The sequence below is a fragment of the Mauremys reevesii genome, linkage group 1 (assembly GCF_016161935.1).
Source record: "Mauremys reevesii isolate NIE-2019 linkage group 1, ASM1616193v1, whole genome shotgun sequence".
In the NCBI taxonomy this organism is placed as follows: domain Eukaryota; kingdom Metazoa; phylum Chordata; order Testudines; family Geoemydidae; genus Mauremys; species Mauremys reevesii.
The window spans coordinates 297,811,533-297,826,682 of NC_052623.1; the positions used below are offsets into that span (position 1 = coordinate 297,811,533).

General features: G+C 44.6%; 1 protein-coding gene across 2 annotated transcripts in view; it reads right to left on the reverse strand.

Annotated features, from left to right (window-relative positions):
* The window catches only part of HELB (DNA helicase B), a 36,957-nt gene extending 23,300 nt beyond the window's left edge, over positions 1–13,657 (reverse strand). Inside the window, exons 1-3 of one of the 2 annotated variants that reach the window (XM_039501867.1) lie at positions 13,230–13,657; positions 5,335–5,715; positions 4,479–4,702 (exon numbers count right to left, since the gene is read on the reverse strand). In XM_039501867.1, the coding sequence (XP_039357801.1) occupies positions 4,479–4,702; positions 5,335–5,715; positions 13,230–13,425 (801 nt within the window). In that variant the 5' untranslated portion in view covers positions 13,426–13,657. The remainder of the gene's footprint in view (positions 1–4,478; positions 4,703–5,334; positions 5,716–13,229) is intronic. The other variant, XM_039501876.1, reaches the window with a different exon arrangement.
* Between the last annotated feature and the right edge of the window lie 1,493 nt (positions 13,658–15,150).

Consider the following 15,150-nt stretch of genomic DNA (forward strand, 5'->3'; position numbering starts at 1 on the left):
GCTAGATATATACCCCAGCCGACCCGTCCGCTCCTCAGTTCCTTCTTAACGCCCGTGACGGCCGTTGGAACAGTGGAGTGCTCTCTTGACCTCCACATCCCTAGCTTATCTCTGGTTCTTAGTGTAAATTTAGTGTGTATAGTTAGTTAACATAGTTAGATTAGTTAGTTCGTTAGTAGTTTAAGGGGAATCGGGGGGGGCTTAGCCCCTCTTTTTCCCAGATCGGTGCGGGCTCATGCCCAAGGCACCGGGGTTTAAGCCCTGTTCAGCTTGCCAGCGGCCCATGCCGATTGGAGACCCTCATGACTCCTGCCTGCGCTGCCTCAGAGAGTCCCATCATGCAGATAAGTGCCCGATTTGCAAGTCATTCAAGCCGAGGACAAAGAAAGAGCGAGACTTTAGATTGAAGCAGCTCTTGATGGAGTCGGCACTTAGCCCTACGGTGCCGGCACCAGCAGCTCAACAGTCCTCCTCGGAGCGGAGCGCACCAGCGGTCCCGAGCCGGTCCGGCACCGAGACTCTGAAAAAGAAACAGCCGGCACCGGCATCCCGGCACCGTTCCCTCTCGCCTGCGAGGAAGTGCAAGCCGACGCAAGCAATCTCCAAGCCTCCGGCACCAGGACCGCTCACCCAGCCACCTCCGGCACCGACTGTGGTGGTGCACAGTACCGTCGACTCCGGCACCGCAAGAGCCGTTGAGTCCGGTACCGCCCTGCTCCCCGGTGCAAACCGTGGTCGAGCTGCCTCTCCCGTCAATGCCAGAAACATTCTCGACGGCGAGAGAGCTGATAGCGCTCACAGAGCCACTGTGCCTCCAGCCCCCGGCACCGCCGGTGCGGGCTGTGAAGTCAGTGGGCAAGCCGGCCATCATGAGGCGTCCTTCCCCTGACAGACGAGGCAGAAGGCGTTCCAGGTCCCAGTCCCGGTCTCGGAGACGTTTGCCTTCTCGCCGGTCCAGATCCCGGCACCGGTCGCAGTCCCGGTACCGCTCCACATCTCGGCACCGGTCGCAGTCCCGGTACCGCTCCACATCGCGGTACCGGTCGCACTCCCGGAGACGATCCCGGTCCCCCGAACGTCGGTACCGCCGAAGGTCCGAATGCCGGTACCGCTCATCGCGCAGCCGCTCCCACCGACGTCGCTCGCGATCTCGGTCGACCTCCCAGCACCCGCACGGTCGATGGTCCCGTTCTCGCTCCCGGCACCGAGACGACTGGCACCGTTCCCCGGCACCGTCCAGGGACAGACCAACTGCATCGACGGCGCAGTCTCTTAGTGCCTCTGCCCCCCCGTGGCCTTCCCGCCAACCTTCAGTCGCCTCCCAAGCGGGCAGTGTTAGTGATCTCCGCGCCAACCCCCAGGGGCAGGACCACAGACCTCAACAATGGGGCTTCTGGACACCCTGGGCCTACCGCGAGGCTCAAGGGGTCCCCGTCACTCACGGCCCAGAGCTTCCGACCACAGGGTGCTGGAAGCCACGGTCAGCAGACCTCCTCCATCACCGTTGGGGGAGGAACCGCCGCCACCGGTAGCGGGAGATCATCCCACACATGCAGAGGCTTCGCAACGTGTGGACGAACCACCTCCGGAAGCCATGGTCCAGGGCCTATCCTCGTCTTCATCACTGGATGAGGCGGTGGCGGGGGCATCCACATCAGGTCCTCCACCAATTGACCTGTGACCAGCGTTCTGGGAGCTGAGGCTTTCATCCAGACCATAAGAAAAATGCCCATCCTTCCCACCACGACTCCTTGGTTGTACAGTCCGTGAATGACCGAGGCGGCATGGGCAACCTGCTCTAGCGCCAAAATCAAAGGAGGCCCGGAGGATGGATCTGATGGGGTGGCCTATCAGCTGGCTCTCCTCAGCCCTTATTGAGGAGGGCAAGAAAGCCTGCCGTCCTCCATCCAGGCCTCTCTGGGACAGCAGACTCAGACCATGAGGAGAATTTCCTGGCTGCAGGCCCTCTCCTTGCTGCCCGAGGTCCAGTACACTGCAGGACCTTCCGCGCACCCTGGGCATGCAATCACTGAAGAAGAAAGACGGTTAGTCACCGTTGTAACTGTTGTTCTTCGAGAGGTGTTGCACGGCGCGCACACCTAACTGGAATGGATAGGAGCAACACCTCTCGAAGAACAACAGTTACAATGGTGAGTAACCGTCTTTTCCTTCAGATTTTATTGCTTTTTAAATCTACACAATGCATTTCTATTCACACATATTAACAGCTTTGCTTCCAACACAGTATTTTAGTTAACCAAATATGAAACAGAAGGGGGTGGGGAGAGAAGAGGGAGATCTGGTTTATAATTAAAGCTGGTTGGAAAAATTCCAACAAAAACTTTGTCTAAACTTGCTGACTCAATTAAAATCAAATGTTTTACAGAAAATTTGATTCTGACAAATTTCTGATGGAAACCAATTGTCCAGCCAGGTTTTGAAAAGGAATTTGTTTCCTAGCTGGTCACACATCCAGCTGTCCTGCAGCATGACTGGTGGGCTGCTTGGGATCTGGGCTTCAAGGGTCTGCCACTCTGGGTCAGCCTGCCCGGTGGACTGCCTCAGAGTCAAGAGCCCAAGACTTTCAGGCCAACGGGTAACCCAAGCTGCCTGACTCCCAAGAATCTGGCGCTGGAGAAGATAACTACACCTCTACCCCTATATAATGCTGTCCTCAGGAATCAAAAAATCTTATCGCGTTATAGGTGAAACCACGTTATATCGAACTTGCTTTGATCCACCGAAGTGCACAGCCTCCTCCCCCCCCTGTGTTATATCAGGTCACGTTATATCGAGGTAGAGGTGTATTGACATGACAATAAGAGTCTGGTCAGTTTCATTGCTGCTATTCAGTGATGGGCAGCAGTGAAACTAAAAAGAATCACAATAAGTTCAGTCAACAGCTTCCAGGATCCCTGATTCCCTGCAAACCACAAGGTAGGCAGCTGGGGATCCTAGCCAGTATTTCCAAAATGAAATATACCACATTTCAGTGTTTCTAAAAAGAAATATTGTAAGATTTCAGTTCCATTAATATTCACAATTTTTTTTTAAAATTTTTGTTAGGATTCTAGATTAAGTTTTTCTGAAAATTCAAAATTTTTTGCAGAACAGAAATCTGGTTTCCCAGCAAGCTCTGCTTATAATGGGAAGTAAGCTACAAAACTCAAACTACAGAGGAATGACTCACCTCTAAAATATGTTGACTTAAGAAGAACAGCTAATGTGAATATATGGAGAATGCTTAAGAAGCCAGAATATCAAGTAGAGTAAGTTGGTATGCAATACTAGTAGCTGAAAGCCCGCGCTATCACATGGGTATAATTCATAAAGGCACGTAATTCATAAGAGCCAGAAATGGCTGATGCAATCCAGTTTTTAAGTTAACAGACGATGAATTCCAGTGATGATTGAATCTGGTGATATTCTAAACAATGGTTTTCAACCTGTGATCAAGGGATCCCTGGGGGTCCGTGAACTACGTCTAAAGGGTCCGCAAAAGGTTGTTGTTACCATAAAACAGTGTTTTTCAACCTGTGGGCTGCAGACCCCTAGCGGTCTGCAAACTATGTATAAGATTTCCAAAGGGGTCCAACACCTCCATTTCATTTTAGGGGTTTACAAATGAAAAAAAAAGGTTGAAAAACACTGTTCTAAACTAAAAAAGCTCTCTTCCACACTTGTAGCTGTTTCCATCGCTTCACACTGACTCAGACATTTTAGGCTTCAGAGTGACACACTGACATTTATGGAGTCTCATTATATAGATATGTACATGGAAATCTACATTAACATTAAACATTAAACTCTTAACTATGGTTGGGTCACAACACCTTTATTCAGCCTCACTGTGCCTTACTGAAGTAGGAAACCAAGATTATCTCAAGGAGCTCAATATCTTTTATTTGAAACTCCCTCTGTTCACCCAACCTGAAAGCAATTTCCATTTCTTCCATGGGGTATACCAAGAAACTGAATAATTCCTTTATATTTAAAGTATATTAGAAACAGTTGCACAGTGATTAGGAAGAATACTAACAAAGCTAGATAAGGTATTTCTGGACCCAGGTGTATGTCTACACTGCATTTGGAAGCGAGCATTACAGCCTGGGATCCACAGACTCGTGCTGGCACTAGAGCACTAAAGCTGTGTGGACAGTGCTTCAATGTTGTGCCTCAGGCTGAAGCTCAGGCTCTGAAGCCCACACCTCTTCCCCATAACTGCAGACCCTGAACCGCAACATCTGCACAGGTATTTTTAGTGCACTGGTGCGAGCCCCACTACAAGTACTGCAGACATATCTAGAAGGTTTCTGTTTTGTGCAGCTGCCCAGGATGGTCTTGAAAAGAGAAAAATTCTCTCTCTTCAAAAAGAAACATTCAGAATAAGCCTCCATCCAAATAACCAAGGGTCATAGTTTAAACAAATAGTATTGAATTCTATGATGATCAAAATGTAATTAATTCATGTTACTTACCCTGCTGAATCCAAGTTTCCATGGCTCTTTTTTTAACATCTCATCTAATTTTGGTAATAGCTCATCTTCAGGAGAAATTTTTTCATCACTTTTGCTGTTCTGTTTGGTCACTTTATGCCAGCTCACCGCCTCTATAATACGGCAAAAATGACGTGGTAGAAGTCTTGGCAGGAACTCCATTATCAATGGGAAACTCAAAGCTACCAAAACAGTCTTTCCTGTAACTATATATTCATCACAAACCAAGAAAGTATTTATTAAAATACAAAAGTGTTTGTAGAAGGCAATTTGATTACTTAGCTTAGCAGGCTTTATTCCAAAAAACTTAAATAGAACTGGTTCTTTAGCTTTCTGTTTGAAAACACCTTTTGTATACTACTTAAATAGATTAAAAGATATTTTTCACTTTGATTAAATTGTGTATTTGACAGAATTTTGCATATAGTCAGTTTCACATTAGTAGTCAAGTCTACCTCCCCTGATGTGATGTGTTTATATATAAAAATAAATAAACCTGATAACCTGAAACATCCCCCATCCTTCAGTTCAATCAAATGTTAAGTTAAGCAGAACTGCCAGCACTTTTGAGTGAAATGGAAGTTAACTCTTAACAGATCTTCAATTAAGTGGGTTCTACTATTACTTTCTTCTCCAACTGATGCCCAGGTCATGCAAAGACTTGCATACATGCTTAACTACAAGCATGTGAGTAGTCCCCTTTATGTGCTCAGGAAAAAATCTTTGCGAGATCAATACTCCTTTAAAAACACCCTCTATCAGCATGTTAGCATGGATAAAACATCTTAAAAGCATAACTGTTATTTTTGTAATCCAATAATATATAAATTATACTTACATGATTGCATAATATAATACAAAATGTCAAATTTTTTCGTCTCAATAAATTTGTTCCCTTGCTGAAGATTTAATTTTGACTCTTGAAACTGATTAAGTTTTTGTTCAAGGTTTCTGAAGTTCAGGTCAGATCTCTCAGGAAAACACTTAAAAAACTCCTCTATGAAATTGTCAGGAACACGACACTCTTTAAAAAAGAGTGAAAAAACTGCGTTTTGGTTTTCCCTTATATCGGTTCGTAGGAAGTATGATGGATATCCTTGCACAAAGTACTTTGATTCCACCAATTTAACTTTAACATTAACTTTCCACCAAGGGCCAACCAATGGAAAACATCCAACCACTTCATACGTCTTTTGGGATCTTTCTTCCTGTATTATAACTGAAATATTAAAAAAAAAATCAGTATAATTTTGTTTAAAACGTTATTGCATTTTGCATAACAAATTCACTAAGTCAAAGCAAACAAACCAAAAAAAAATTTTTTTTCATATGTAATTTAGTTATAATAATCTTAGGTATTGCTTTTAACAGTAGTAAGCTAACAAAAAAAAAAACACCCCCTCAGACATAAACATGATTTTTAAATTGATTATATTCCTGTAGGTAGCTGAAGTCAACAGTACATCAGATAATTTTCTGGTATGTATTATTTGTATGCGCAGTTAAAGCTGCTTACTAATGGTCAGTTTTTGCCTATTTAAATCAATTGCAGTTTTATGTTATTGGTGATAGCTTAAAACTAGTTTTAACTTCATTATTTCAAAAAATGACAATATATTGTCCAAAATAATTGAGTTCTTGGACATTTTGATTGCATTAAAGGACACGCAACCCCTTGCCTATATTATAGCTGTATACAATGATAAGCTCTGTTATTAGTTTATGGTAGTACATTCCAAACATTCAAAGCAGAGCCAGTCCCAGCTCTGAGAAGCTCACAATCTAAGGACAGACAGACACACAAGTAGAAAGAGGTCAGGGAAAGTTTAACTCTACTATTTTCACTTTTTATTTTTGTTACAAAAGTGACAAGAATTAATTGATAATCTCACTAATGAAGTGAGAACAAAGTGTGTAATAAAAGTACAATCGTAACTTGATTTGAACACGCTATCTTTGCAATACACATCAGGCAGATTCCTTATAGCCAGTAAGCTACACACTTTTTTATTCCAATTGTAACAGTAAAAAAAAAAACTTTAAAAATATAATACAGTAGAAACTAAATTATTCTAAAGTCTCATGGAAAACCCCAAACCTTTGGATAATATGGTTCGGAAAAATCAAGAAGCAAGCTCGGCAGACTCAGCCAACAGTCAGGTATTAGACATTCCCACCAAGAGAGTATGTTTATCCTATAGAGACTATACAAGCTAGACTATTTGTAAGTGAGTTCCAATAGTTCATGGATTAGGGATCCAATCTTATGGGATCCCAGGGGCTTCTGTATAGATTATTTAGGTTATTCTTTCTATCTACCCAATGGGACTCAGTGCTCAGTCTCGAAGATACCATCAGAGATAATTAGATTTTTTGCAGTTCTCAAACTGTAGATTTGGGTCTCCAGAAATAACATGCTTATTAACAACAGAAATGTTTTAAATAAATAAATAATATACAGAGGTGAGAAATAACAGACCTCAACCATATTGTCCCTCTGCAAATTTGTGTACACAGAGTCAATCCCTTACCTCTCTCTAAAAGTGCAAAGTTTCAAAAAGTTCAATGAACAGAAGATTGTTGGGGGTGGAATAGACCTGGACAAGGAGAAGAGGTCTGGAGATAAATGTGAGAAGGGAGAGAACAGGCAGTAGAAACAAAAGTGAAACTGTTTGAGCAGCATACTCCTGGAGTCTTGAGGTCTTTCTGAGCGTAGCCTTCACTGATTTGAGATCTACCATACCATTCTCTCACTAGAAGGGAAAACCTATAATGGTAGCAGGCCATAAAAGAGACCTAGTTTGGGTCTCATCTATCTCTGGGTTTTGAAGAATATGTACTAAGGTTATAACAACCAACAAGAATGCACTTTTATATAGAAATCCATGATTAAATAAAGTCTTCCTGACTAGTGATTTAAATTTGATTTAAATCAGGGGTCTCAAACACGCAGCCCGCGGAGTTATTTCCTGCGGACTGCAATAGCTTCCCTCACCCCCGGCCTCCGCTCTCCCTAGAACACTGCATCCCCGCTCTTCCGCCTACCTCCCAGCGCTTCTCTCTGCCAAACAGCTGTTTGACGGCAATTAGGACAGCAATTAGGACAGAGAGGGGCAGAGTTGGGGTGGGGACTTCGGGCAAGGGGTTGGAATGGGGGTGGGGTCTCACAGAAGGGGTGGAATGGGGGCGGTATCCGGGGCAGGGAGGGGGGGGTCTTTTGTATCTTTGTTTGAAAAGGTGTCACTGATGCAGCCCTCGGGCCAATATAGATATTGTTTAACATCTTTAAAATCATATTAGCACATCACAGTTTTAAAGATGGTACATTACAGTGTCAATCATAGAATCGTAGGACTGGAAGGACCTCGTGTCATAAACAAATAGTTAAGGGTTAAGGTCTCTTTTACCTGTAAAGGGTTAACAAGCTCAATAAACCTGACGGACACCTGACCAGAGGACCAATCAAGGGACAAGATAATTTCAAATCTCTGTGGAGGGAAGTCTTTGTTTGTGTTCTTTGTTTTGGGGCTTGTTCTCTCTTGGGATTAAGAGAGGCCAGACGTACATCCAGGCTCTCCAAGCTTCCTGAAATATTTCCTTCTATTCAGTATAGTGAGTATTAGCAAGACAGATTAGTTTTGTGATTAATTTCTGTATTTGCAAATGTGTGTTTGCTGGAGAAATATCTTTATTTCTGTTTGCTGTTACTTTTGGTTATTCTGGGGGGGGGGGGGGAGGAGTCCCTCTAGGTTTATAAGCTAGACCCCGTAATATTTTTCATTTTGGTGTTACAGAGATAGTGTTTCTTTCTTTCTTTTAATAAAATCTTTCCTTTTAAGAACCTGATTGATTTCTTCCCTCAGGGGAAGAGGAGGGGGGAAGGTGAATCCCTCTTTGTTTTGATTCAAGGAGTTTTAATCAAGGTGATCTCTCCTGACGGCTAAGGGAGGGGGAGGTGGGGGAATGGGCTATTTCCCTTCGTGTTAAGATCCAAGGAGTTTGGATCGGTGTTCCCCCAGGGAAGTTTTGGGGGGAACAGGGAGTGTGCTAGACACTGGAATTTCTAGCTGGTGGCAGCATTACCATTAAGTTTAGAGGAGCCCATGCAGGTCCCCATCTTGTGGACGCTAAAGTTCCAAGTGGGGAATAAACCTATGACACCTCAAGAGGTCATTTAGTTCAGTGATTCTCAACCAGAGTACGCAGAGGTCTTCCAGTAGCCCTGGTGGTGATTTGAGTTTGAGATCCCTGATTTAAATCAAATCCACCCTGCTAACTTCATTAGTACTTTTTACATAGCCTGTTGTAAAACTAGGCAAACAGCTAGATGAGTTAATGTACCCCCTGGAAGACCTCAGCATACTCTGGTTGAGAATCACTGAACTAGATGACCTCTCAAAGTCCTTCCAGTCCTATGATTCTATGATTGACACAGTAATTTACCATCTTTAAAACTGTGATGGGCTAATATGATTTTAAAGATGTTAAACAATATCTATATTAGGTGTTAAGTGGGTTTCAAAAGTTAGCTAATGCAAGTTTTAAAAACATCTTTTTCCTATACAGTACTGTAAGGCTTTGCTTAGAAGCCACAGGACCGTGGGCAGACCCCTGCAAAGGAGCCATGAGAAATCAGCGCCAGGGCAGCCTTGGGGGAGGGAGGCAGGGATTTCCCTACACACACCCCCAGTGGGGGTGTATACCCTCCCTAAATTTCCCCAACACTCCCTCTCCCCCAGTCGTCAATTAGTTACATGCAGTATTGCCAATTTAGTCTTTAGTTGGACATTTGAATTGAAATTGAAACATTAATACACACTTTAGAAGCATATACAGTGTATGATAAAATACTTCTACCTGAAAAAGTATAATAGGTTTGAAAAGTATGAACAAAGACTAGCTTCTTCACACAGCTGTTGTTTTTTCTGACAATGTTGGCACATTCATTTTGGCAATGTTGGCCAATGTTATAATTTCAAATTATGATTTGTAAGCAAGGTCTGAATGAGCTCTCCCCTGACAGCTAGTGATGGCTGGGGGAGGCTTCAGGACCAGACTGTATTTACATGAACTCACCTACTCTGCCTAGGTATCCAGCAGATAGAGCTGTGTTACCCAAGTGATCAATTTTGGCTGGTGTTGGGTCATGAAATGTTATCCTTATTGTATGAGTAAAGGGCAGAAGAACTATACGTAACCTGTCCTGATTGAGGGGGGTCACCCTCAGTGCTTAATTTTTACCAGTGCTGAGCCTCGGCACCTCTACGCTTGGCAGTGCATAGCTCTGGGACCTCTGGGCTCGCCACATCAGTTATGAAAGTAAAAAACTTGCTTGAGCCGCAGCATCTCTTTCATTACAAATTAAGCACTGGTCATCCTCAACTGAACTGCACTCACGAAGAAAAGGGTTTGGATGGCAGATCCCAGGGGGAGACAGGGGTTTTGCTTGGTGATGTGGGCTGTGCTTAAGACACTCAGGCACTCTTTGACCGGCCCCTCTCCACTATTTAAAGATAGCGCTTATTAGGCTCCATAGAGAGTCTTTTGTTTTGTTACATAGTCACTAGAGCTGAAATCACAAATAATCAGTTCTAAGTGCTTAGAGCTGCTGGGGGACAGCATTTCTGTGGAAGAAACAGCCCACCTTGCACTCGCAGTGAGGTTCCCACACTGAGAGCTGAAATCACTAAGAGCTGGGTGGAACCTCAAGAAACCTTGTAGAGGTCACAGTGGCAGATGGCAGCAGCAGGTGACATCTCAGGGTCATCAACAATGGAGTGGTGGAGTGAACAGTAGCACGACAAACAACAGTGGCCTGAGTGAGCGGCCAGCGTGAGTAGCGAGCAGCTGGAAGAATGAACAAGATGACTTCTCCCCGACACCCTCCCAGGGTGGGAGGTGAACTCACATGAAAGCACCTCTGAACTATGGGTCTTCACTGACCAAGTATTAAGTCTCTACATACGTTATCTTGATGTCACTGGTAGGCCAGCAGATGAATTTATAGATGTTTAGGTTGTAGAAGACACATTGGCTGCATCTCTGACAACCCACATCTTAGAAGAGTTAAATGCTTGTAAATTGAACCCCAAAGAGATGGCTGCTCGTGCATTTGACGGAACTGCAAACTTCTTTGAAAGACATAGCGAAGTACCAGCTTTGCTCAGAGAAAAGTGTAACTCTAATCTCTCCTATACATACTGTAGAGGCCATCTACTCCAACTAGAACTACTATGAGCTAAAGAATCTTAAAAAGGCATTTAAAAAGCTATAAATTTAATGTCTTCATTATACTCTTTTTTTCAGCAAAAATCCAAAAGGACTGAACATCTTGGAAAATACAGAAGATACACTGGGACTGAAGTTCAAATTAGTCCAACCTGGGAAAACCCGCTGGCTTCCTCATGAGTGATCCTTGGCTGTTGTCTTAAAATTACTACAACCACTATTATTGGCTTTGGAAAGTATCTACCGAGATAGGACGGATCTAAGTGGTGAGGCTAGTGGATTACTTTTGCTACTAAGTTCAGAGAAGACAATTGCCATTCTCCTTTGTAAGTCTACTGTGAAACCACTTGGGTCATTAAAAATGCCATCCAGGCATCTGCTACAACAGTAGTAGATCTCTGTCCAGCAATGTAAGCTACACTTGGATCAGAGAGAGATCCATTGGCAATGTACTGGAAGAAGCAAAAACTTCAGTTCAGAAGTTGACTAATTAGGGCACTTATATTAACTCCTTAAATAAAAGAGGACAAGAAGTGTTTGTTAAACCAGCTGAAAACATAAAGTACACATATTGATTCTTACATTTCTACAACAGCAACTTCTGGATTCTACTCAACCTCTACCTAGCTTTTACAGATGCCAGTCTTATAAAATACTGACAGCGTCAGGCACTACCTGCAATGGAGTTGCCATATGATCAGGACAGAATAGAGAATTTGAACGCAGAGTGGAATATCATATGACGAATGAAGATTTGACTTCAACTTCTACTTTAGCGTCACTAGTGGCTCTACCCAATTTTTGTGTTATGTTTCCTGGGATGAAAGAAGTAGAAATTCATCTCTTGCTACTCCCAGTCATTGTAGGGATATTAAAGAAGGTTTATATTGAACATGGTTTATATGAAAAATGATTTATTGTTAGAAATAATTTATTGTTAATTAATACTTTATAAATTAAGGTTTATGTTAGAAGTAAATTTGTGATTCCCACCATTTAGCCTCTAACCTGCAAGCCACCAGCTGTGTCTGTGTAAAGCCTGCTCAAAGAGATACTTGGTATAAAACTTGTTAAGCTCAAAGAAATACTTTGTATAAAACTTGCTAAACATTAATTAACTCTAAGTAAGTCAAAACAGTAGCTGTTATAGTGTATAGATAGAGACCCCCACCCTCTGTAAGTTTTCATCTCACTTTATCTTTGCTTGTTAAAAGACAGGGAGTCACATAAATTGGTAACACCCCAAAAAGTAAAGAGACAGTGAAATAGATGTGATTAAGATAAAGAATGTATGTGACTGAATGGTTAGGGAGTCACCAGCCTGAAGAATTCAGTGTCGGCTGAAGAAGGTGTCAAGTGGGATCAACCAGATGACCCCCGGAGGGCAAACTGGAATCCACCCACCACACCTCAAAGGAAGGAAAAACAAAACACCTAATAACATGGAGCCAGCCATCTGCTGATTGATTTAGCAACAGCAGAATGAAGCAACTCTCATGAACTGACATAGGAATAAAGTCCTATAAAACTGGACTCTAAAGACTGAGGACTTTGAGTCTATGGTTCTGCCGCCAGCCTCCAGGAGCATCAGGTGCATCTGACACAGACTCGGCTCCATCCTCATGACCAAGATACCTGGCCAGTAACTTGGCATGAGCAACATCTAGGCTGGTAACTATAACATCTATACAGAACCTGAATGAATGATTGTGTGAATGAATATGTGTGTGTGTATAAGAAATAAGTAGTAAAACAACATTGTTTACTGTTGTCTTTTGTTTTGTTATGGTATTTACAATAAATGTGGCATCTTTGCCTTATCCCTCTTAATAAGATCCTGCTGGTTTTTATTATATTGGTATAACATCATAACAGTTACAGCTGAGCATTCTTTTTCCTCATTGAATAGAATTTTGTGTTCTGAGAGACATCTCTTGTTACCTGCTCATGAGGCTATCATGAAGGACTGGAAGTACCAGACAATGAGAAGCCACCAAAAATGAATGCACTGCATTTAAGTTGTTCATTAACAGAGCGGTGCAAAATTACAAGAAACCAAGAAGGATGTAGATATAGTGCATCATAGTAGGCGTGTGTAGCAACTTTAATTTGTGTGATGATTTAAAAACATGAAAATCGTCATGAAACATTTTTCAAGTTTTACTATGGTGCCACACAGCCCACCTTCACCCTAATGGTCTCACCCCTCATCAGTCCCCACCCCCCGTATTTTTGAACCACCACCACCCATTTCAGTTCCTGGGGGAAACACTGGGCTGAGGGAAAGGACGGTGCCCCAGCGCTGGCACTGAGCAGGAAATTGGGTAAATGTGTCACTGAAACGCACAGCCAAACCCTGCCTGCCAGCCCCTCAGCGGCACTGCCCGACACTCAAGCCCATGAGGCACCAGCTGGGGGGTGAAGGGCCGTGTCCCCCCACCCCGTGGGCAGGAGGGAGGCGGGCTCGCGGGGAGGGGTCTCCCTGCCCTGGCGCGCGCTCCTCACCCTTTCGGCGCGCGGGCCGGAAAGCCCGAAGCACCCGCCCGTTGCTGCACAGCTCGGAGGCGTCCAAGAAGAGCGAGTCGGGGTCGGGGTCCGGGTCGTCCTGCTCCTCCTCTACCTCCGCCTCCCTGCCCTTCGCCGGCAGCAGCACCCCCCACCGCTCGCTCACGGGCCGCGTCCTCCCGCGGGCCTGGGCCATGTTTCCTCGCCGGGCCCGGACGAAGGGGGCGGGCGGCTCCTCCACGCAGCGCCGCCGCCGCCTCCTGGGTGGGCCCAGCCAGCCCGCAGCGCCCGCACTGGGGGGTGGGGGGGGGTCGCGCGTCCAGCCGCTGAGCCCTGTTCCCGCTTCTCCAGCAGGCCGGGCCCTTCCGCCTCTTTCAGCCCCGCCTGCCACTCGCCCTCCGCGGGGGGCGGGGGCAGGGCTCAGTCCCTGCCCCCGTCCCGTGGTATTGCCCGCCTTAGGGGCGTAGTTATGGGCTGCTGCGCTTCCCCGGCCGACCTGGGCGCTGCACCCTCCACTGAACTGACGGCCTGGCGGGGTCTGGCTTTCATTGCTCTTTACACAGCAGCTGTAGTGCGAGGAGGAAACCAGGCTGGGAGGCGAGTATCCTGTTATTAGAGCTCGCAGCCAAGGCCTAGCCACGCTGTTGGGGCTGCTCTGTAAAACTGCAGCACCACTGCAGGCTCACAAGCTGTTTAAAGCTTTGCTGCAGTGGCCCAAGGCCTTAGCTCTAACAGACCTTATGGGGGGAGGGATAGCTCAGTGGTTTGAGCATTGACCTGCTAAACCCAGGGTTGTGAGTTCAATCCTTGAGGGGGCCACTTAGGGATCTGGGGCAAAAATTGGTCCTGCTAGTGAAGGCTAGGGGGCTAGACTCAATGACCTTTCAAGGTCCCTTCCAGTTCTAGGAGATTGGTATATCTCCTATTATTAGGGACACTGTGAAACTGACTGTACACAAAGCACTATCACTACATAAAACTGAACAAACTAAAAAAAAAAAAAAGTAGAGGAGACTCTTCCTCCCCCTCCACTAATCTCTTGGGTTTTTCCTAATCCTACTTGTTATCTTGTACAAAGTTTTCAGACAGAAATGTGATTTTTCAAGTTGACAATTGTGCCTTTAGCCATGATCCTACATTTCTGCCCACCTGGAGAGGAATGCAGGATTCCTAGCCCCACAGGGAATTCCAGACTGACTGTCACAATGCTGGAGTAAAGCAGGACTTGGATGGTGGCCATCTTAATAAAAAGTGTAAGCACTTTTGCAACCCTGCTTTCAGGAAATACTACTCCACAGCCAACTTTAGATCTTTCATATATACTGGAAACTTGACAAATTATTATCAATCAAGCAGTTTGTGCTCCAGAAAGACCCCAGGAGAAAGTGTTTCCAGAATCGCTGCAAGTGGTCTGATCCATTCACAATTGTGTTCTCCCTCAGATATAGAAACACCTAAAAAGAACATCTGGTGGAAAAATGTCTGCAGAGATACTCCCTGCTGTTAGTAGGAGGAGGAATCTGTATGGTTTATTTTTAAGTTGGAATAATTACCACATATTTGTACCCCTATAACATGCTTTGACAAGAGCAAAATAAAACTGACAGGCATTCATGGAACACCACCCAGGACTGGAAAATTATTCTTTAGCGCTCCTGAGATCAAAGAAGACACTGGGAGATTCTATTGAGCCCAGGCCTGAAGTAACTCTCATGTTCAGTCTATCTTCCTGTTAAGGATAGCTAGATGCACAAGAGAACTTGAGTGCACAGAACTGTTTTGTGTAGCATAAGGAAGCTCAATGGCTCTGTCATACATAGAACACAAGAGTGCATCAAACCATAGTTAAACATTATAGGCCTATATTTCTTCATACTAGTTGGGTGAGTCTATAATGAGGTTGAGGACCCATACCTTAAAA